This window comes from Littorina saxatilis, linkage group LG17 (genome assembly GCF_037325665.1).
Source record: "Littorina saxatilis isolate snail1 linkage group LG17, US_GU_Lsax_2.0, whole genome shotgun sequence".
NCBI lineage: Eukaryota > Metazoa > Mollusca > Gastropoda > Littorinimorpha > Littorinidae > Littorina > Littorina saxatilis.
The window spans coordinates 31,449,795-31,472,721 of NC_090261.1; the positions used below are offsets into that span (position 1 = coordinate 31,449,795).

At 40.9% G+C, this 22,927-nt stretch overlaps 2 protein-coding genes across 2 annotated transcripts; one reads left to right on the forward strand and one right to left on the reverse strand.

Moving 5' to 3' along the window:
• Positions 1-8,363: 8,363 nt before the first annotated feature.
• LOC138953251 (paraneoplastic antigen Ma3 homolog) lies at positions 8,364-9,308 on the forward strand. Its single transcript, XM_070325051.1, has one exon. The coding sequence runs from the start codon at positions 8,364-8,366 to the stop codon at positions 9,306-9,308; it is 945 nt and encodes a 314-aa protein (XP_070181152.1).
• A 7,251-nt stretch (positions 9,309-16,559) lies between these two features.
• Positions 16,560-21,140, reverse strand: LOC138953194 (iron-sulfur cluster assembly 2 homolog, mitochondrial-like). The gene is made up of 4 exons (XM_070324990.1): positions 21,071-21,140; positions 19,636-19,795; positions 18,210-18,328; positions 16,560-16,755 (listed from the first exon to the last, which is right to left on the reverse strand). The coding sequence occupies exons 1-4, from the start codon at positions 21,118-21,120 to the stop codon at positions 16,581-16,583; spliced, it is 504 nt and encodes a 167-aa protein (XP_070181091.1). The 5' UTR covers positions 21,121-21,140; the 3' UTR covers positions 16,560-16,580.
• Between the last annotated feature and the right edge of the window lie 1,787 nt (positions 21,141-22,927).

A 22,927-nucleotide genomic window follows, 5' to 3' on the forward strand; every position in this document is an offset into this window, starting at 1 on the left:
GCATTTTGTGGTTTGGAAGGAAGGTGAGACACTGAGAGTGAGAATGCAGAGTGTATGTTTAGAATGCAGAGAGTTGTAACTTGTATTTGTAAGGAAGAGCTACCGGTAAACGAATCCTGGCAAACCATTGGAATGATCAATGACAATGTTAAGTGCAGTGTTGTTCCCAGACCCAGTTGATCCTAGATTAAAAACAGATAAAAGTCCAAATGTGACCCTCCACCACGAAATGAGTCGCATGTCACCTCGCGCGGTTCTGCGCTAGGCTAAATAATTATACGTCCGGGGAGTGTTTGGTAACAGTGTGAGGGTCACCTTTGTCACAGGCTTATAACTCAAACAGTTTTCGCTCTTTTCTAAAACGGTTTTCACCACTGGATAGAGCATAAAAAACTCTTTAGAAAAATGTAAAAATATGAAAATCATGCAAAGGTGACATGCGACTCATTTCGTGGTGGAGGGTCACAAATGTTCTTTCAGAAGACCCCCTACATCATAGTACATTATGTGAAAACTATTGGACGATCAGCAATCGGAACAATGCATCAGATCAAAAAAGCAAGCGCCAGGGACCGAAGAACAAGGTCTGAGAACAACACTGTAGGTGAATGCGCTACTGTATGTCATTCAATTAGGATGGGAGTCGCCTCATTGAACAAACGTGTGTAACAATCTGCATCAATGCTCCGATTTACTCAATGCATTGTTCAAAATGCAACCATTGATGTAATTAAATGTAAATGTAAAAGTACAACTTGTGACACCCTGTGCAGTTATTGTGTGGTCAAGATTGCAGCACAGCAGACAGTCTAAATCCTAGAAGTATCAACGTATATTAATAAATATAAAATAATACACATTTTGCCTCCATCAACCATCAAAACTTAAAACATTTTTTTAAAGTTTTACTTTAAGAAACTGGATTTTCCAGTTTTAACAGTTATCAAAAACAGGATTTCCGGCGAGAACCGGAAAGGTGTTAGCCCTGTAATTTGTTGATTGAGGAGGTGTATCTTTGTCTCATTGTCAGCACTGGCATGAAATTTCTTGTTATTCCGTAAAGTTGGCGAGAAAGTGGTTGGTACAAATATTCACCCGAATTCTACTTCACATTAAAAAATGAAGTAATTTAGTGGAACCCCCTTATAAGACCTGCAAAAATCTGGGAAAAAATAGATCTTAAAGGGAGGGAGTCTTGTAAATTTATTTGGTTGTGAACAGAAAATGTGAACAAGTCGCGTAAGGCGAAATAACAACATTTAGTCAAGCTCGGTCAAACTCACAGAATGAAACTGAACGCATTGCATTTTTTCCGCAAGACAGTACACTCGTAGCATCGTCTGTCCACCGCTCGTGGCAAAGGCAGTGAAATTAACAATCCAGAAAAGCGAGGTAGCGGTTGCGCCGAGGAGGATAGCACGCTTTTCTATATCTCTATTCTTTTTAACTTTCTGAACGTGTTTTTAATCCAAACATATCATATCTAAATGTTTTTGGAATCAGGAACGGACAAGGAATAAGAGGAAATTGTTTTTAAATCGATTTCAGAAATTTAATTTTAATCATAATTTTTATATTTTTAATTTTCAGAGCTTGTTTTTAATCCGAATATAACATATTTATATGTTTTTGGAATCAGAAAATGATGAAGAATAAGATAAACGTAATTTTGGATCGTTTTATAAAAAATAATTTTAGACCGGCCCCCGTAGCGCAGTGGTTAGCGCATCGGGCTGCGGGCCGGGAGGTCGTGGGTTCGAATCCCATCAGAGTCATGTGGGTTTTTCGGGCTACGGTCGGCTCCTACCCAGAGTGGAAGTGCTATGGTTCCTATGGGAAGGCTGGGATCACACAGCCGAGTGTCATTCACTTAACGAATGCGACTTTGAGGGTGCTCAGGTTCTGTATACCTGACCAACACCGCAGGTGCGGCAGTTCTCGGGCCTGGTTGACGCCAGGATATATTATGACAGTAAGCGTAGAGTGCTGCCCTGTCACGTAGTCTCAAACCAAAATTGGAAATCCAAAGCATCATTATCATCATCCTCATCTCATTAATCATCCAAAATATAAATTGTCCTTGCTCTTGTGGCCCTTCATTCCCGGAGCTCTCATGGTGACCTTGGTCTCAGTGTTCCTGTTCCTTCCTTCCCTGAATAGTAGTTCTGCTGTCAGTCTTCAACGTGTGACTGACGTTCTGGGGGGTCGACGGAGGGACGTGGTGGCGGTCTGCTCTCTGGAGGGGACGCTCACTCAGTCTGGTCCGCGACTTAAAATCAATGTCGTTTGTAGGGGGCATAGTAGGTAGTGGGCTGCGTCCGTTAGCTCGGGACAGACCCACTACTGAACACCGTCGAAGTGACTCAGCAGAAGTGCAGTGTCATCTTCCGAGGGTAGCCTACCGCAGCGACCCGACATCCCCCCCTGGAACGTCTGTAAAATCGACGAGTCTGGCAGCGGAACGAAATTCAGCGGTGGTTGGAGCAGCGAGTGCAGGGACGGGGCGGTGTGAGAGCACAACGGGACAAGGGAACAGGTGTAAAGACGCAAAAAAAAATAAAATAAAATAAAATAAAAAAAATATTTAATTACGATTTTTAATGCCCAAGTTATTAATTAATTTTTAAGCCTCCAAGCTGAAATGCAATACCAAAGTCCGGCCTTCGTCGAAGATTGCTTGGCCAAAATTTCAATCAATTTGATTGAAAAATGAGGGTGTGACAGTGCCGCCTCAACTTTTACAAAATGCCGGATATGACGTCATCAAAGACATTTATTGAAAAAATGAAAAAAGCCTCTGGGGATATCATACCCAGGAACTCTCATGACAAATTTCATAAAGATCGGTCCTGTAGTTTACTCTGAATCGCTCTACACACACAGACACAGACACAGACATGCACACACATACACCACGACCCTCGTCTCGATTCCCCCCTCTATGTTAAAACATTTAGTCAAAACTTGACTAAATGTAAAAAGGAAGCTCTTGAAAGGGGACAAGTCTTAAACTGTTAACTGTAGTATTTTTTTGCGTTCTGACTGATGCTAACTAAACCACACAATGTGACTCAAGTTTGTTTACATTATGTATGTATGATGATGGAACTCTGTGTTGATGTGAATTGGAAACAAGTCGCGTAAGGCGAAATTACTACATTTAGTCAAGCTGTGGAACTCACAGAATGAAACTGAACGTAGTCCGCCGCTAGTGCAAAAGGCAGTGAAAGTGACGAGCCTGTTTGGCGCGGTAGCGATTGCGCTGTGCTTTACTGTACCTCTCTTCGTTTTAACTTTCTGAGCGTGTTTTTAATCCAAACATATCATATCTATATGTTTTTGGAATCAGGAACCGACAAGGAATAAGATGAAATAGTTTTTAAAACGATTTCGGAAATTTAATTTTGATCATAATTTTTATATTTTTAATTTTCAGAGCTTGTTTTTAATCCAAATATAACATATGTATATGTTTTTTGGAATCTGAAAATGACGAAGAATAAGATGAAATTGTTTTTGGATCGTTTAATAAAAAAATAATTTTAATTAGAAGTTTCTGATTTTTGATGACCAAACTCACTCATTAGATTTTAAGCCACCAAGCTGAAATGCAATACCAAACCCCGGCCTTCGTCGAAGATTGCTTTGCCAAAATTTCAATCAATTTAATTGAAAAATGAGGGTGTGACAGTGCCGCCTCAACTTTTACAAAAAGCCGGATATGACGTCATCAAAGGTATTTATCGAAAAAAAGAAAAAAACGTCCGGGGATATCATACCCAGGAACTCTCATGTCAAATTTCATAAAGATCGGCCCAGTAGTTTAGTCTGAATCGCTCTACACACACACACACAGACAGACACACACACATACACCACGACCCTTGTCTCGATTCCCCCCTCTATGTTAAAACATTTAGTCAAAACTTGACTAAATGTAAAAACAACCTGTTTGAACACGTGCTAACAAAGGTGACTAATGAAAAACAGTAGTACAGAATAAAGAAACAAAGACAATGGTCTTTTCATTGTATTTTTAATTGTATGTGCAGTTTACAGTGGAGTCCAGCTATAACGAACCTGGGTATAACGAAATCCCGTATATACATTATTATCATGACATCTAAAACTAAGAAAATATGTATTATATCAGAAGACCTCAAGCATGCCAATGTAAATGCATCCACTGAACCTTGCATCTAAAGGAAAATGCAAGATGTTTTCTTCATGCGATAGTAATATCAGCTGTAATTGCACACTCCATTTTCCATCAGTCAAATTAATAATGACTAAACCAGTCCTTCCTTCATACAATATGAAAGGACTATTTTCTATTCTGATTCATACTAACAATGTAGTCAATTTGTTATTTGGGCTGCACCACAGGCATGCAACTAATGTCCCATCCATCAGCCTCTGGGAAAACAAATAAGTATGAGCCAACAACTTCCAATGGTAAACCTTATAAATGTGTGTGTGTGTGTGATCAAATCAAATAACCCAGTGGGTGTGTGTGACAAAAAAAGAGAGAGATAAAGAGAGAGAGACAACTTGTCCATTATTTAAAATACAGATTCTTTTGTAGAAGTTGACCCTCTCTGGAGTGCTAGGAGTAAGTGGAAAAAAAAAGTCAGCAACTTTTGAAATTAAACATTTTTAATAGTATATCGAGTCCTGAAGCCATCAAACTGTAAAATGTACAAAGCACAGTTTAATCTTTCAGAAACACACACAAAAAACACTCGTCTAAAACAACACTGGAACTATTAACTTTACACTGAAACTTTATATCACAACACTGATACCTTCTCTTCAATACAATATTCATCAAACCTTTTTCACTAACATCATTAAGTTTTTAACAATATGCATGGGTGATGTTAAATATTTGACCCCATATCAACCAGCCCTTTTCAATTCCAGCATACAGAGCAATCAGACTGAAATGTTGCTTGACACTACACCAGCCATCAGTAAATTCTGATCATTTTCTTCTGAATAAATTAACATAGTTGCATAGATGTATACATCATGCACGCAACAGATTTTACCAACCCCACATGACTGTTAATTCAAATCTCAATCTTCATCAGTAATTATAGTGGAATCCCCCTTCTTAGACCTCCATAATCTTAACAAGTCGCGTAAGGCGAAATTACTACATTTAGTCAAGCTGTGGAACTCACAGAAAGAAACTGAATGCACTGCATTTTTTTCACAATGACCGTAGTCCGCCGCTTGTGCATAACGGAGTGAAACTGACGAGCCTGTTCAGCGCGGCAGTGGTTTCGCTGTGCTGCATAGCACGCTTTCCTCTTCGTTTTAACTTTCTGAGCGTGTTTTTAATCCAAACATATCATATCTATATGTTTTTGGGATCAGGAACCGACAAGGAATAAGATGAAATTGTTTTTAAATCGATTTGGGAAATTTAATTTTGATCATAATTTTTATATTTTTTATTTTTAGAGCTTGTTTTTAATCCAAATATAACATATTTATATGTTTTTGGAATCAGGAAATGATGTAGAATAAGATGAACGTAAATTTGGATCTTTTATATAAAAAAAAATGTATTACAATTTTCAGATTTTTAATGACCAAAGTCATTAATTAATTTTTAAGCCACCAAGCTGAAATGCAATACCGAAGTCCGGCCTTCGTCGAAGATTGCTTTACAAAAATTTCAATCAATTTTATTGAAAAATGAGGGTGTGACAGTGCCGCCTCAACTTTTACAAAAAGCCGGATATGACGTTATCAAAAGTATTTATCGAAAAAAATAAAAAAAACGTCCGGGGATATCATTCCCAGGAACTCTCATGTCAAATTTCATAAAGATCGGTCCAGTAGTTTGGTCTGAATCGCTCTACACACACACACGCACAGACACACACACACACATACACCACGACCCTCGTCTCGATTCCCCCTCTATGTTAAAACATTTAGTCAAAACTTGACCAAATGTAAAAAGAATCCAATTTTGAAAGGACAGGTACTTTAAAATAGAAGTACAGTGAAACCCCCCCATTTTAAGACCCGCCAATTGAAGACTACCTCCTTATCAAGACTTTGTTTTCTCAGACTCCCTCATTTTTAACACCCAATTTTCTCCGATTTTGGAGGTCTTAAAAGGGGGTTCCACTGTAAATCTGAAGAAAAAACCACAGTCTTAAAAGGGGGAAATTCTTAAATTGCAGGGTCTCTGAAGGGGGGTTCCACTGTATTATCACAAGCAGCTGTAGTACTGTGTGAAATAGCACTACAGTTGTTGTCTCCCTTCCACTGTTCAGATGTTTTATTCTGTACTTGTTTGAACTAATAGTGTTTTGTGCTACAGTAAATTATTTCCCTTGAACCATGTTTGAATATCAGGTGAGCTCGAGGGGATCCACTTTGAAAAGTTTACTACCTCCTTTTTTGAAGATAAGTACACCAAGCTGTAAATTGATTGCAGAAATCCCATCCTTTTGTATTTGTTAAAAGTTTGCATTAAATTTGATAAGAGTTGATAATTATATTTGAGCTAAAAGGATATTTTGTTCAGTCAAAAATTATTGCAGAAGCACTCAGAATTATTTGGAACTTTGGTGCGGCGTATTGATATGTGAAAATCATCTTGCCGGTACGGTTGCACTACTTTTAACTGGGAAAAGGTGACAGGCAGGGGAAATTTTGGTGTCCCTGAAACATCATTGTTGTATCAATGATTGTGGAGTCCTGCTTGTAGCAGGTATGTAAAACATTTTATTGATGATTAGTTCAAGTGTTTATAATCGTTTGGGTGTGGAAAATGACAGAGTATTCTAGAAACTTATTATTTTTTGAGTGCAGCCATGCAACCATTTTTTGCACCGGTATGCTAAGTTTTGAATAGGCATAGATCTACATGTTTCAAAGCACTTGAATGATTTTGTAGAATACTTAGAATTGTCAGCATAATTTGTATGTTGGACATTCTGTTATTTGTGGAAAACATAGAAATTGGATTTTGATTTAAATCTAAATTCAAAACGAATTAGCACTGAACATGTGTATGACGTCACTACCGGAAGTAGTCGTCCGTGTCGCAGTAAGTTGCTGTAGTTGTTAAATGCTTTCAGTATATGATTGATGCTGTGGACAAGTGAAGAGCATTGCTGGTTCTATACTAGATCTGATAGTGATAGAACAGAAGTTGTTGCATTTTTGACATGAGATGATGTCTTAAGAGAAAATAATCTTTCCTTGAAAAAGGGTAGAATTCTTTTAGTGAGTTTTAATGATCTCATTGTTGTGAATTATGGTGAATCTAGACCTCACATTTTCTTGAAGAAAATGGTAATCGCGCGTAAGGACTAGACTGTAATTATGCACATGTAGTATTTCTAGTATTCAAGATACTCAAGGCTGCATTATGGCAGGGAGACTTGTGATTTTAGAAAGAAACCTGCTCACAAAAACATTGTTCACAGTATTGTACGTTGCTATGGATACGAGATTGTCCAGCCACTGCTCTTCAGTTGTATTCAGTACTGTTAATGACGTAAAAGTACGTTAGTATTTAGTATGAGAGTATGATTTTGAGAAGAAGCCGTTAGTTTTACATTTTAATCTTTATAAGGAAACAGGAAACATGATTGATTGAAAGGGTCATGTATTGAGGATAGAATAACTTTTGTTGGTTGGAATTGAAGTTGAAGTTAGGATTTTAGGTTATAACATTTAAGGTTTTATAAAGTTTTGCAAGTAGAATAAGTACTTGAAGAAGTAATTCACAGTGTGTTTTGATGTTGGAAACATATTTTTTGTCATGAAACCGTACACACCCGCACACACATATCAACACACATGCATACACAAACCACATACATGAAACATCAAGAAGTGTATTGTTTTGTTTGTTTAGACCAGCAAACATTGAGGTAACACATAGATAATGGTGTTGTGATATTTGTGTGTTACAGGATTCAGTTCTGGTCAGAGTTGTAGAATCAGAATTGTAGAATCAGAGTTGTAGTCAGAGTTTTCTTTTAGAGTTTTTTAGGGTTGGAATATAGAATCAGAGTTTTTGGATTGAAATTAGAGTTCTACTTTATTGTTTACATCGAGAAAATAAAACAAAGAAAAGAAACAACAGACTTGTAGTTTGCCACTTGCGGATGAAAGGCGCACACATGATCCCACCCTTCAATGTAGCAATGAACTCACCCGAGTTGGTTACATTGAAATTCTGGCGCCCAATAAGGGACTAAAGTGTGTCGTCAGTAGGATAACTAAGTGCAGTATAGGGATCAACTCTGACCAGACAGAATATTGCCAGACGGAAGACCAGGCAACATACCCGAGGGGATATCGCAGTCCATCACAAGTGATTCATCATGGCGACCGGAGGAACTACTACCTCTGGTGACCACGACAGGGTAATCGCCGAACTCCAGCGACAACTCCAGGAATTACAGTCTCATTATGAGAGTGAACTCAAACATCTGTCTGGGAGAATGGACACAGAGCGAGAGGTGAACGTACAAGTGCAACCACCTCCGTCACTACCCAAGCTGAAGGTTTTCACTGGCTTACCAGCCACATCAACACAGGAAACTTCCTTCGAAGCATGGAAACGTCAAGCATCTGAAGTCAATGATGACGTTTTGGTCATAGACAAAGTGGGCCTACTGAAAAGAAGTCTGAAGGGGGCAGCGCATGAACATGTGAGAGGAAAAAACTATGCAACTGTGGATGACCTGATCAAGGACCTCGATGAGCTGTTTGGAGAACTGAAGTCAGCTGAAGAGATGTATCTGGAACTGTGCCAGTCAAGAATGATGAAAACTCAGACAAAGGCAGATTTCCTCATGACTCTGTCTACAAAGATGAAAGAAGTTCAGAAGACTGCAGGTTTTTCCAATGAAGAATACCAGAGACGTCTCTACTATGCTTTCTCCAAGGGATTGATCGACTCTTTGTTTGCACTAGAGTTGAGGAACAAGTTCGGGATGCCGGGCGACACAAAACCTGCGTTCTCCGACTTGTATCGTTATGTGCGTCAAATTGAGGGACTTGAGGCAGGAAAACAAAAGGCTCAGGTTGGGGCGCACGCAGCGCCATCACCACCTCCTGACTTCACGCAGGAGCGGACGGAGGCTCCACAACAGCAGGGCAGAAGAAAGATTTATTGCTACAAATGTGGTGAAAATGGACATTTCTATCGGGACTGTACTAAGCCCGCTAATGCACGCCTTGTTGTGCAGAAAGAACAAGATAGGCGAAGACAAGAGAACGAGTGGCGGAGAAGAAAGGGACTCCCAGAACTCCCTTTAAACTGAAGGGGACCATCGCAAAGGGGCGAGTGTTGGTCCACAACGATTCTACTGCCTCGATGTCTGACACCAGCTCTCATCAGCGTATACTAACGACAGCGGCAGAGGTGTATGAAAAGAAACTCCTAGAACTTCATCCTGTCAGATTGAACATAAACATGGTCTTGGCGATTCCTCCCATGGAGACTGCAGAGTTGAGCGGAATTCTTCATGACGTGCCAGGTGACCAGATTTCTGTCATTGCTCGCTCTTCAGAGTGGCTACCCCCTGATGTTGAGGTAGTGTCTGCGGAGATTGTGTCGCGATCTGCAGAAGCTGGACTCCGAGTACAAGTGCGTGTCAAGAATTTGTCTGCAACAAGGACTGTGTCGATTTCAAACCATGACGTGCTGGCTGAATTTCAATTGACTGGTGGTACAAAACTAGGCCACACACTTGAGGCCTTGATTGGTCCATGCTGTGAGTCCAGAGTTCGCGTCAACGGTGCGGAGACAACTTGTTTAGTCGATAGTGGGTCACAGGTGACTATCATCTCTGAGTCCTTCTATAGACAGTACCTCAGAGATGTACCTTTGCAGCAGATTGACGCTGTACTAGACATTACAGGAGCAGGTGATCAAAACGTGAGTTACCTTGGAGTCGTTCAGACAACCGTGCAGCTCCACCGAGAGGTGAGCGGGACAGACAAGGAAGTTGAGACTTTAGCCCTTGTTTGTCCAGATACTCGAATCTCTACGAGAGTTCCCGTCATTGTTGGAACTAACACCATGCGTGTACTTCAGAAACATTGTGGACAACAAGCAGGGTGGTCGTGGCTCAAGACTATACCAATTCGGTGTGAAGCAGCGTTTGCATACAAAGAATCAATGACGTCAGCAAATGGGAGACTGTGTCCAGTTCGACTAGTGGGTAGTGATGTAGTTGTACAACCTCATTCGGTCATTGATGTACGAGGTATTGTACGCCACGGTCTTGAACTGAATAGGGACTCTGTGCTCATACAGGAACCAACGATAGAGACGTTACCTGAAGGGTTGCATGTACTGAGTGGTAAGACGGCTGTGAACACTTTACCTAGGTTGAGGGTAACTCTGGTGAATAACACCGATTCACCTATCACGGTGAAAAGAAAGCAGATTATTGCAGATTTGTTTGCTATCCAAGCTGAGTATGCACTGTCTAGTGTGTTGCAAGATTTGAACAGTCAGTGTGAGGTGCAGAATGACACTCAGAGTGGTGAGCGTGTGTGGTGTGATGAAAGTCGTGACTCCTCAGGAATGAAAGCTGACATTTCAGAACTTGTTTCACGATTGCAGTTTGGATGTGATGTTGATCTTGTGTGGAAAGAGAATTTCACAAAACGATTGTTGACCTTTGCAGATGTGTTCAACCAAAAAGATTTTGATCTTGATAAAGCTGAAGTTGAACATGATATCGAACTCATTCCAGGTGCCGTAACTAGACAAAGACCCCGACCCATACCTCCCCAGGACCTGGAAGGAGTTCGGCAGCATATCCAACAGTTGTTAGATGCAAACATCATCAGACCTTCGACGAGCCCTTTCGCTTCACCAATAGTCTTGGTCAGGAAGCGGAACGGTTCGCTACGAATGTGCGTTGATTACCGAAAGGTAAATGCTCGTACCGTCAGAGACAGCTATGCGCTTCCAAAGATTGAGGACTTGTTTCGAACTCTCACGGGAGCAAAGTTCTTCTCAAGTCTGGATCTTTCGAAGGCGTACTACCAAGTACCTCTGACGGAGCGTGCAAAGAAAATATCGGCATTTACCACCCCGTTCGGCTTGTATGAGTTTGAGAGATTACCATTTGGTCTTGTGAATGCTCCAATGACATTTCAGCGCATTATGGATTGTTGTTTCAGCGACATGAACTTGGCGGAACTCATAATTTTTCTGGATGATATTCTGATTCATGCTGCCACTTTGCAGGAGTTGGAAGATCGGACGGTGAAAGTTTTAGAGAGGTTGCGAAAGTTTCGGTTGAAGCTTGATCCAGACAAATGCATTTTTGGGGCTACTGAAGTGAAACATTTAGGCTATGTCATTTCAGAGGGAGTCATACGTCCCGATCCGGACAAAGTTGCAGCTGTCACCTCTTGGCCGAAACCAACAACAGTGAAGGAGGTGAAAAGTTTTCTTGGATTTGTAGGATTTTATCGCCGTTTTATTCCACACTTTTCCAACAAGGCAAAACCATTGAATGATTTGACAGTTGGTTACGTTCCACAGAAAAAGCAGTCAGGGAAGAAGAAATCAGGTACTTTGACCTTGTCGTCTGATATTACTGCATTGTGGGGAAAGAAGCAGGATGAAGCTTTTCAAGTCTTGAAGGACGAGTTGACGAGCGATTTAATGTTGGGTCTAGCAGACAAGACGAGGTCGTTCTCTTTACACTGTGATGCGAGTGGTACTGGATTGGGAGCTGTTCTGTACCAGGAGTTTGACGGTAAACTGAAAGTCATAGCATACGCTAGTAGAGGGTTGAACCGTACCGAGCAGAACTATCCAGCGCATAAAAGAGAATTTCTTGCGTTGAAATGGGCAATGTCAGAGAAGTTTCATGATTACTTGATAGGGTCAAAGGTCACTGTTGTTACAGACAATAATCCTCTTTGTTACGTGTTGGGAAATGCAAAGTTGGATGCTGTTAGTCACCGTTGGTTGGCTTCATTGTCACTCTATGATTTTGACTTGATCTACAAGCAAGGGTCTGCACACACAGATGCTGATGGGTTGTCGCGACGGCCACAAGCACCCCCTGAGGAAGACGATGAGTACAAAGAGACACTTGAGAAGGCAGCATTCTTGCTAGAAAAGGCTAGGAAGTTTGATGGAGTTGTACCACAGGTCGTAACTAGTGAGGCCATTGCAAGTGTCATGTTCGCTAAGGGTGTAGGCGTACAGGCCCACAGTGTCAGAGGAACCGCGCATAATGCTAAGATCTGGAACCCAGAAGGATATGACTCTGATGATTTTGTACCCGCAGTTGAAACCATAACCAAAGACCCCACTGCTATCCCCAGTGATGTCTTAGAACCAGAGATAGAGGGAAATTTTGCTACCTTGACTCTCCAAGATTGGACGAGACTACAGCAACAGGATCGCTGTATAGCCGCTGTTTGTGAAGCATTGAAGAGGAATGCTACACTGGAGATCACGGGACCAGAAACCAAAGTTTATTCCAGAGAAATGAAACACATGGTGATAGAGGAAGGAGTACTGTACCGGCGAATTACGGGAGATGAGTCAACCCGTGATCAGATTGTTATTCCCCGTACATTGCGACAGAAGGCTATGAAGGGTGTTCATGACGATCTCTATCATACACATTTTGATGATGCTATAAAGCACGCCAGAATGCGTTTCTTTTGGCCGTTCATGGCTACCGACTTGCAACGGAGAATCAAAAGGTGTGAACGTTGTACTAGGAGTGGTGTTCAGACTCAGAAGGCACCCATGTCCACTATTATGACAACTTATCCACTGGAACTCTTGTCCATTGACTTCTTGACAATTGAGGTAAAGGGGCAGAAACAGAATATTTTGGTAGTACTAGACCATTTCACCAAGTTTGCGCAAGCAATTTTGACTAAAGATCAGACCGCCAAAACAGTGGCCAAAGCTCTTTGGAATGAAGTTTTCATGACTTATGGTTTTCCCAGTCGCATATTGTCGGATCAGGGGCGTGACTTCGAGTCAAAGTTGATCCAAGAACTATGTTGTTTGGCTGGGATACAGAAGTGTAGGACTACCCCATACCACCCCAGTGGAAATCCTGTCGAAAGGTGGAATCGTACTCTGCTTGGCATGATTCGCAGTTTAGAGCAGGAACAGAAGAGAGACTGGAGGAAGCACCTCAAATCAGTTGTGCATGCGTATAATTCATGTATTCACAGTAGTACGGGATTTTCGCCGTACTATTTGTTCTTTGGTAGGCATCCTAGGCTTCCCATTGACTTGGCTTTTGGCATTGATCTTGGAAAGAGACAAGGAAGGAGTTCTAGACAGTATGTCGAAGGGTTGAAAGACAGTCTTAGGCATGCATACAGGATGGCTTCAGAACAGATGGAGAGATCCGCGCAGAAAAACAAGGTCAGATATGATGCGGGTTCTCATGCCGCAACTTTGGAAGTTGGAGACCGAGTCCTTGTGAGAAAATTGGGACCTCGCATTCGGTCAAAAGTTGATGATCGCTGGGAAGAGGGTGTTTTTGTGGTTCTTGAAAAACTTGAGGGTATTCCAGTTTACGTCGTACAGAGGGACAGTGGATATGGGCCGAGAAGAACACTTCATCGAAACATATTGCTTCCAGTGGGAGCACTCGGTTGGCCTTTACCCTCTGATCAGCACAAAGCGTTGAAGGAGTATCGACAAAGAGGACCTAGAACAGCGGAGAAGAATCTCCAGGAATCTGAAAGCGAAGATGAGGAATCATTGTTTCCAGACTTACAGATCAAGTTAGGTTTGGATGGGAATAGAACATTGAGGCCTGAAGCACCCGAATTCGTTCCTGTTATTCCTCGTACAGAACAGGAAGAAGATGTACTTCTAGAACCAGAGCAAGATGTTTCCCAAAGTGGGAGCCAGGAAGAGGCAGGGGATGTAGAACTGCCCATGGAGGTTACATCAGGTGCCTCTACAGATCGCCCAGAGGACGGTCCGGAGAATTCAGATGATGACAAAGAAGGAGTAAAGGTTCCAGCTGAGGATGGAGCAGTACACACTTCAGCATCCGAGTCTGATGAAGTTGAGCCTCATGAAGGGTCAACAGAAGATGACCTTGAAGTGAGTGGGCAGCAGCGACAGGAGTTGCGTCGTTCTAGTAGGAGGCGTAGGCCTGTGGAGAGGCTGAATCTTATGCACCGGTGTGTGTGCCGGGAGTCAGTTGATCTTGAAAAGTTGGGAGATATTCATCGAAAGATGCAAGGTCTGCTAGATTTTGGTCATGTTATTCCTCCACCCAGTTTGTTGCGCTATGTTGTTTGGGCAATCTCGGAATTGTCAGGCGAGCTGGAAAAGTGTTGGAAAATGAATAGCAAAAGTTCTTGAGACAATAGTTTGTCGGATATGATCGGAAGTAGAATCAGGATATATTGTATACCTGTTTAGTTTTGTGCGTTTTGGTTAAAGCGATGCCAACCTTTAATATAGGTTATTTTATCAGTGGAGAAATTAAGTTGGTGATGAAAAATGTTTTTGCCCTTTTAATTTAATAAATTAAAAGGAAACATTTTTTATTTTTTCCCAGGGTAAGTGTAGTACTGTGTGAAATAGCACTACAGTTGTTGTCTCCCTTCCACTGTTCAGATGTTTTATTCTGTACTTGTTTGAACTAATAGTGTTTTGTGCTACAGTAAATTATTTCCCTTGAACCATGTTTGAATATCAGGTGAGCTCGAGGGGATCCACTTTGAAAAGTTTACTACCTCCTTTTTTGAAGATAAGTACACCAAGCTGTAAATTGATTGCAGAAATCCCATCCTTTTGTATTTGTTAAAAGTTTGCATTAAATTTGATAAGAGTTGATAATTATATTTGAGCTAAAAGGATATTTTGTTCAGTCAAAAATTATTGCAGAAGCACTCAGAATTATTTGGAACTTTGGTGCGGCGTATTGATATGTGAAAATCATCTTGCCGGTACGGTTGCACTACTTTTAACTGGGAAAAGGTGACAGGCAGGGGAAATTTTGGTGTCCCTGAAACATCATTGTTGTATCAATGATTGTGGAGTCCTGCTTGTAGCAGGTATGTAAAACATTTTATTGATGATTAGTTCAAGTGTTTATAATCGTTTGGGTGTGGAAAATGACAGAGTATTCTAGAAACTTATTATTTTTTGAGTGCAGCCATGCAACCATTTTTTGCACCGGTATGCTAAGTTTTGAATAGGCATAGATCTACATGTTTCAAAGCACTTGAATGATTTTGTAGAATACTTAGAATTGTCAGCATAATTTGTATGTTGGACATTCTGTTATTTGTGGAAAACATAGAAATTGGATTTTGATTTAAATCTAAATTCAAAACGAATTAGCACTGAACATGTGTATGACGTCACTACCGGAAGTAGTCGTCCGTGTCGCAGTAAGTTGCTGTAGTTGTTAAATGCTTTCAGTATATGATTGATGCTGTGGACAAGTGAAGAGCATTGCTGGTTCTATACTAGATCTGATAGTGATAGAACAGAAGTTGTTGCATTTTTGACATGAGATGATGTCTTAAGAGAAAATAATCTTTCCTTGAAAAAGGGTAGAATTCTTTTAGTGAGTTTTAATGATCTCATTGTTGTGAATTATGGTGAATCTAGACCTCACATTTTCTTGAAGAAAATGGTAATCGCGCGTAAGGACTAGACTGTAATTATGCACATGTAGTATTTCTAGTATTCAAGATACTCAAGGCTGCATTATGGCAGGGAGACTTGTGATTTTAGAAAGAAACCTGCTCACAAAAACATTGTTCACAGTATTGTACGTTGCTATGGATACGAGATTGTCCAGCCACTGCTCTTCAGTTGTATTCAGTACTGTTAATGACGTAAAAGTACGTTAGTATTTAGTATGAGAGTATGATTTTGAGAAGAAGCCGTTAGTTTTACATTTTAATCTTTATAAGGAAACAGGAAACATGATTGATTGAAAGGGTCATGTATTGAGGATAGAATAACTTTTGTTGGTTGGAATTGAAGTTGAAGTTAGGATTTTAGGTTATAACATTTAAGGTTTTATAAAGTTTTGCAAGTAGAATAAGTACTTGAAGAAGTAATTCACAGTGTGTTTTGATGTTGGAAACATATTTTTTGTCATGAAACCGTACACACCCGCACACACATATCAACACACATGCATACACAAACCACATACATGAAACATCAAGAAGTGTATTGTTTTGTTTGTTTAGACCAGCAAACATTGAGGTAACACATAGATAATGGTGTTGTGATATTTGTGTGTTACAGGATTCAGTTCTGGTCAGAGTTGTAGAATCAGAATTGTAGAATCAGAGTTGTAGAATCAGAGTTGTAGTCAGAGTTTTCTTTTAGAGTTTTTTAGGGTTGGAATATAGAATCAGAGTTTTTGGATTGAAATTAGAGTTCTACTTTATTGTTTACATCGAGAAAATAAAACAAAGAAAAGAAACAACAGACTTGTAGTTTGCCACTTGCGGATGAAAGGCGCACACATGATCCCACCCTTCAATGTAGCAATGAACTCACCCGAGTTGGTTACACAGCTATAACACAACATGATCAACTTTCATAGTTTAACAGTGAAAGAGGCTCCACAGGAACAGCCTTGTTCAGCCAAGGGATTGTCTATGATGCGAAACGCTGAGCGGATGAGCTCTTTGTAGTAGTCCACTGTCGACCCTTTCACGAAGTCCAGGGAGTCCTTGTCTATCACCACACGCGCTCCATCTTCTTCAAACACTCTGCAAAACAAAAACCAAGAAATAGGATCTAATAGAAAAGTTTAGTTAAAAACGGTAGCAGTCTGTGTTGGACTTTTTTGTTTTGTTCTTTTTACCTCGGCAAAACAATGACGCAAAATGTTAGACTAGCTGCATATTACTGGCACAGAATGATACTTTTTCCAGCACTTGGTGACGTACACACACAATGTACTACAAATGATTTTAGAAGACAAAACTTAATTAGCATTTCAACATCTCAAAGGCCACTGGATTTTTATTTAGAAATACTGAATCAAAAAACAAGAAAGGTAGGTTGTTGGAACGTCAATGTTATTGACAAAACAACACATCCACCCTACTGGTGTCTGGATTGAAGATAATCACTTATAATTTCTATTCCAGGGTTAGACTTCTTACCTCAGTAATTGTAAACACATTAGGTGTGGTCTATGTCGACCAATAGAGTGGGATTCCCTGTAGGTGGAGTTCCTGGAGGGGGATTCCCTGTATACAGGGAATACCACAGGATTTAGTTTCTGTAGCGTGTCGCTGATATCGCTGAAAGTCACGTGATGCTTGGCGACATCGGTAGAATTTGATGTTTTTCAATCTTTTTTGATATTTCTTAGAAATTCGAGTATGGTTTGCAAGTTTTATTGAAAAACTCCATCCTGTGGGATTCCCTGTATACAGGGAATCCCCCTCCAGGAACTCCACCTACAGGGAATCCCACTCTTTTGGTCGACATAGACCCCATCAGCTATACTATACCTACATTCAACCTTAGCTCTCTCTATTTTGTCTTTACAAGTCACATACAACCATGCGCGTACATACTCTCTCTCTCTCTCTCATTCTGTCTCTCTCTGTCATGTTCTATTTTTTTTTTTTACGCTGACGTCATTCCCTGTCTACGTCACTCATTTCGTCATATAATCATTCATTCGCTTGCAGCTTCGTGGCAGGCGGAAGAAAAAAATCAGCCAGATAAGTTTTCGTTATTAATTGTTTGTCTGTGCACTTAAAAGACAGTTGGGTCGATATATAATTTGTGAATGTATTGTTTTGTCAATAACAAACGTTCCAACAACCTACCTTTCTTGTTTTTTGATTCTGAATTTTGGAACGTTGGCAGTCTCTTTGTTTTTAGAAATACTGTAAAATAAGACCCAGTATTATTAGAAGTAAAACCATCATTAACAATTACCCCTCTTATTACACCCCCCCCCCCCCCCACCCTCCTTCCGCCATTACAAAGTTAAGGCACATGCCAAGGACCTCTAAAGAGGTTTTCAGTCGTCCTTGGCACATGCACATAATCTGTAGTTACTGGGCAACATGTGGCTGAAAAAAGGGTAAGCTAGTTCAGCGAAAACTCTGTATGTATTATATGCATGTGTGCCATATACACTTCAGAACCATATAACTCAGAATTTCACCATGGAAGAGATCTAACTTGCAAGATTAGTTACCTGTCATCCTCGTTAGTCTTTGTGTCCAGCTCAAACTTGTACTGAAACCCTGAGCAACCTCCACCTTCCACCACAATACGCAGGAAGGAGTTGTCTTTCTTGCTTATTTCCTTCAGTTGCTGTTGATAAAATACAAAACAAATAAGGCACACAGAAAGTAAATATGAATTACACAAAGTAATCAATACAAACAAATAAATACAGGAGAGGAATAATTTAAAGATAAAATGTACACAAAATCAGGGTTTAGCCTGGAAGAAAAAGACAATGGGACATTTGTCCCCCTCAACCAAATTCTGATGGGACACTACATAGTCGAAGGCAAAACTCATAAAGCAGGCTAGGCGGTCCGAAAATGCTTTTGACGAAAGATGCAAAATAGTGCTATTTAATGCCATATGATGATATGAGAATTTGCCAGTGTCTCCGGTTAGTGTCTGTGTTTCGATCAATGTCGATTCCTTTTGACAGTTTCCACAGAGGTAATCTCGCAAGCACAGATAGTTCGCAGAATTGGTTGAATACTAATGAATTACATTTTAAAAGCAAATCACATTACATTTTACAAACTCGCAAGTTGCTCGGCTTGGCGCGCGTTTTTGCCTAGCTCATTCCGAACATTGTACTCCCGTGAAAAGTGTGCATGGGGTGGTGCAATGGTACGTAATCTCAGTGCGCCCTTTGACGCACTGAAGACAATTCCAATGGGACATTTTGAGATGTTATGGGCCAATGGCGCATGGCGCACTAGTAAATGAAACCCTGCAAAATATACATGCCTGAAATTACATGTAGTGATCAATGTGCATGTACATGTACTTACATCCCCGGCCTCAAGAAGTTGTTATTTGGACTTACAATAAGTACTCAGGTCTCACTTGATTAAAATCATGCCCCTGATGGTTTTATCATGGCCAAGTGCCCCAACCGCCCTCCAGCACTTTGAGCAACAGCATTACCAACCATAGCACTGACACACAATTTCCAACCCAACCGGGTCTCTAAACCAACTCCACGACTCGTACTTGACACCAACCTCCAGCTCTGGCGCCTTAATTGGACTGATGGGGTCTATGTCAACCAAAAGAGCGTGATTCCCTGTTGGTGGGGTTCCTGTGTACAGGGAATCCCCCTACAGGAACTCCACCTACAGGGAATCCCACTCTTTTGGTCGACATAGACCCCTTCAGCCTTAATTGGTGACTAGAAGCTCAGCACGACTTCACAGCAGCCTTTTTGAAATTTATTTTTTAAACATTAGTTTAAAACTTTTATAAATTTATCATCAAAGGCCGGGTAACACCTGGGAACATGTCCCATGGTTTAACCTTGAGGGCGTTAAATAACATTTCACTGGTTATAATCCTCTCTTTGTCTGTCACATCCAGGGGCTATATCGGGAGTATGTATATGCTTCTTGTCTTACCTTCACACAAGCTTCACTAAGCTTTAGCTCCTCTCCTTTCTGTGAGGCATCTGTGGACAGATCTGCTTGGGATGCTGTTGAACACAGTCTTAGACGAGTGAATCTCTGCTGTGTCTGGGTCTGTGACTGTGACGCCCTCCATGCCGAGTACGTCAGACAACTGTGAAAGCATGTAGATTTATCAGTGAAGAAATGAAACTTGAACTCAGAGACACCCCCCCCCCCCCCTTCTCTCTCTCCATCTGCACTGCACTTTCTATCCCAGAATATGCACCTTGATCTATGCACCCTCCAGCACCCACCTCCAGCCTTTAAACACTCTAAGCAGTTGATCGAATGAATCAAAGTTTACATCACAAATGTAGAGTTTCAGCCCAAATCTCCTTAGGCAAAAGCATATATTATACACTTCACGTGTATATATATATATATATACACTCCGACAATGAAAAGCTCTGTTACAACTCTAAGCCAATTAAATGCCCCCTTAAAAGTATTCGGAAGTATAAGCCAATGAAAAATTAGTCTGAGGTACATGTATCGACTTCCCCCATCTGTTTTTCGGAGTGTAGACAGGGCTGGCAATAATGTACACTCACATGGTATACAACCATTTCCAGTTCGAAACACACTCCAAGTGTGTTCCAAACTCCAACAATAAACTGCCGTGTAACATCACTTTTGTGTGTGTGTGTTTGTCCCTAGCGTACTTTGATTCCATTAATCAAAAGTGAAGCATTCGATCCTTCGCAATATGACGTCGAATGACGCCCCGAGTGTTGATGCGATTCAGTGTCTGGTCTTTTATGTACAACCCGAGAATGTAATCTGCGTAACAGCAAAGGCCGAGCAGCATCAGATTGTTTTCGTTTTTTTTACTCTTATAATTAACTGTTTCGCGTTACTTTCGCAAAGTGCATGATGTTGTCGAATGGCAAATTTGCTTCGCGGACGGAGTGTATACAGGGGGAAGAATCTTGTATACACTCCAAGTGGGTATAGCCAGTGCGATCTCCTTTACTTGAGTAATAATAATAATAAACCATGTCGATTTCGCTGACTTCCACTGAAAAACTTATTTCACTTCGTTACAATGTGTTCTGACCGTGACCCAGACTCAAAGATAACTTTATTGAACTCCCATGAACTCAAAAATGATGGTTCTTGAGGAAGACTATAATCTCAAATAATACACAATTTTTTTTTCTTTATCTCTCTAGTCATGTCTAAATACATCAGTTTAATGTTGTTTCAACTGTTCACGATTTCCGATTTCGGATGTGCACAGTCATACACGCAAGGTTACGGTTAACACAAGAAAGTATCTGCACAAGAAAGTATCAGCATCATAATAACTAGATCAACGATTCTAAATCATGTTAGTTCTTGCCTGGCAAAGCTCTTCACTGCAAACAACAATCGTTAAAACGATTACCTTCGCGTGCTCGAAACCAAACGAAAACACTGTCTCACAGCAGAAGACATTTTCAGCGCAGTTTTCTTCTGTAATTCAAGGGAAATAATGCTAATGTCTTGTTTACCCCAGAAGATGAGAAAACGTGGACCAGGATACGGATCTGTCAATGAAGAAAACAAATGTATGACGAGTTGATAGAAACTAAGTTAAAAAACAAAGGAATACTGTACTCACCGATACAAGAACGAGACAAGACGGTACGATTTTCGCTTATGGAAGCTTCATCAGGAAAAACAAGAACACAAAAGACAACAAAAAGCTAGATAGAAACTAGTCAAAAAAGGCGAAAACGGTGATAATGACTGCAACAATTATTAGTTTCAAGACAAATCGCATTCTTCGCTTTTATTTTAAACACGGAAATGCGATCCAGCATAATGTTCATGACCCGATCCGCTAAAAGCACTGGCCGCGGTCAGTCAAGTTGTTGATAGTCGGCTAAGTCGGTCCCAAAGCCGCAAAGAAAGTGTCTTTTTGATTTTTGTACAACTGTAAAATGTAAAATCTACATTGCAGGACTAGCAGCTACTTTTATCTTGCACTTTATATGTGTGTTTATAATTTTGTGAACCATATACTGTAGAGCAGTCATGTCTTCATCATGTGAATGCATTTTACCTCTTTTTTCATTGTCAGTATTTGTAGCGGTATATACACCGGGCTTCAGTGTGTGTGTGTGTATGTGTGTGTGTGTGTGTGTGTGTGTGTGTGTATGTGTGTGTGTGTGTGTGTGTGTGTGTGTGTGTGTGCAGTGTGTGTGTGTCAGTGTCAGTGTCATTGGTATAAGTGAGTGCCAGTGTGTATGTAGAGTACGTGTCAATTTTATTAATGAGCTTATTTGAGGATGGTTTCATAGAAGACTTACGTAAATGCCTTTTAATAAGGGGGAATATATTTTCTACATGGACAGTCGGACCTGCTCTTGCGAGTCTTGGTAACCTGCTAACAACGCCCACCAAACTGAATGATCCCCGATGAGGGTTTTTTTCATCTATATAATTCACCTTCCCATTTACGACCAACTGTGTAGAACGACCAATTTGATTGGTCCTTTTGGTGGTCGTTATATAGACAGTCTCCACTGTAGCCTATATTATACTTGCGAGTTAAGTTATAACGCTAATCGTAGACTGTGACCAGGTCCTGTATCTTATAGTAGGCGTTGTTGTTAATGAACGATCATGTATCAGAAACATTGAGGCAACTCTAACTTTAAAAACAATGACTGCATTCAAACAAGGCTAATGTAACTGCCTTAATAACGAAATGCAGTTACATATTTTTGACGGCGGATCGCGGAGTCAAGCCGGGACTTGGATAGTCCAGTGTCACAATGATACGTTTTATGTCAACTGATTTTCCCCCACGAGGGTTCGTCTCGAATCACCGCCCTCACACACACAAATTAAGAAATCCGACACGAAATATAAAACACTGCCTGGCTTCCAGTTGGGTGAGACTTGTGCCGGTTTAGGAGTGTTGGGAGCGGCCGGGCGGGAAGGGGTTCCTCAGTTGAAGTGAGACGGTAGGTGCGTGCGTGCGTGCGTGCGGCGTAAATACGAGTCAGTGTGTGTGTGCATGTCACGTGTGTGTGTGTGTGTGTGTGTGTGTGTGTGTGCCAGTGTGTGTGTGTGTGTGTGTGTGTGTGTGTGTGTTCAGTTGTGCGTGCGTGCGTGCGTGTGTCAGTGCCAGTGCCGTGTGTGTGTGTGTGTGTGTGCGTGTGTGCTCAGTGGGTGTGTGTGTGTGTGCCACGGACGGTGTGTGTGTGTGTGTGCGTGTGTGTGTGTGTGCCACGGGTGTGTGTGTGTGTGTGTC

Bases quoted from the DNA above. Each gene is read 5' to 3' on its own strand.
- LOC138953251 (XM_070325051.1), top strand. From the start codon at position 8,364: ATGGCGACCGGAGGAACTACTACCTCTGGTGACCACGACAGGGTAATC.
- LOC138953194 (XM_070324990.1), bottom strand. From the start codon at position 21,120: ATGTCTTCTGCTGTGAGACAGTGTTTTCGTTTGGTTTCGAGCACGCGA. The intron at 18,329-19,635 runs GTAAGACAAGAA...TTTTATCAACAG, and splicing joins TTAGTGAAGCTTGTGTGAAG to CAACTGAAGGAAATAAGCAA. The intron at 16,756-18,209 runs GTAACTAATCTT...TTTGTTTTGCAG, and splicing joins AAGACTAACGAGGATGACAG to AGTGTTTGAAGAAGATGGAG.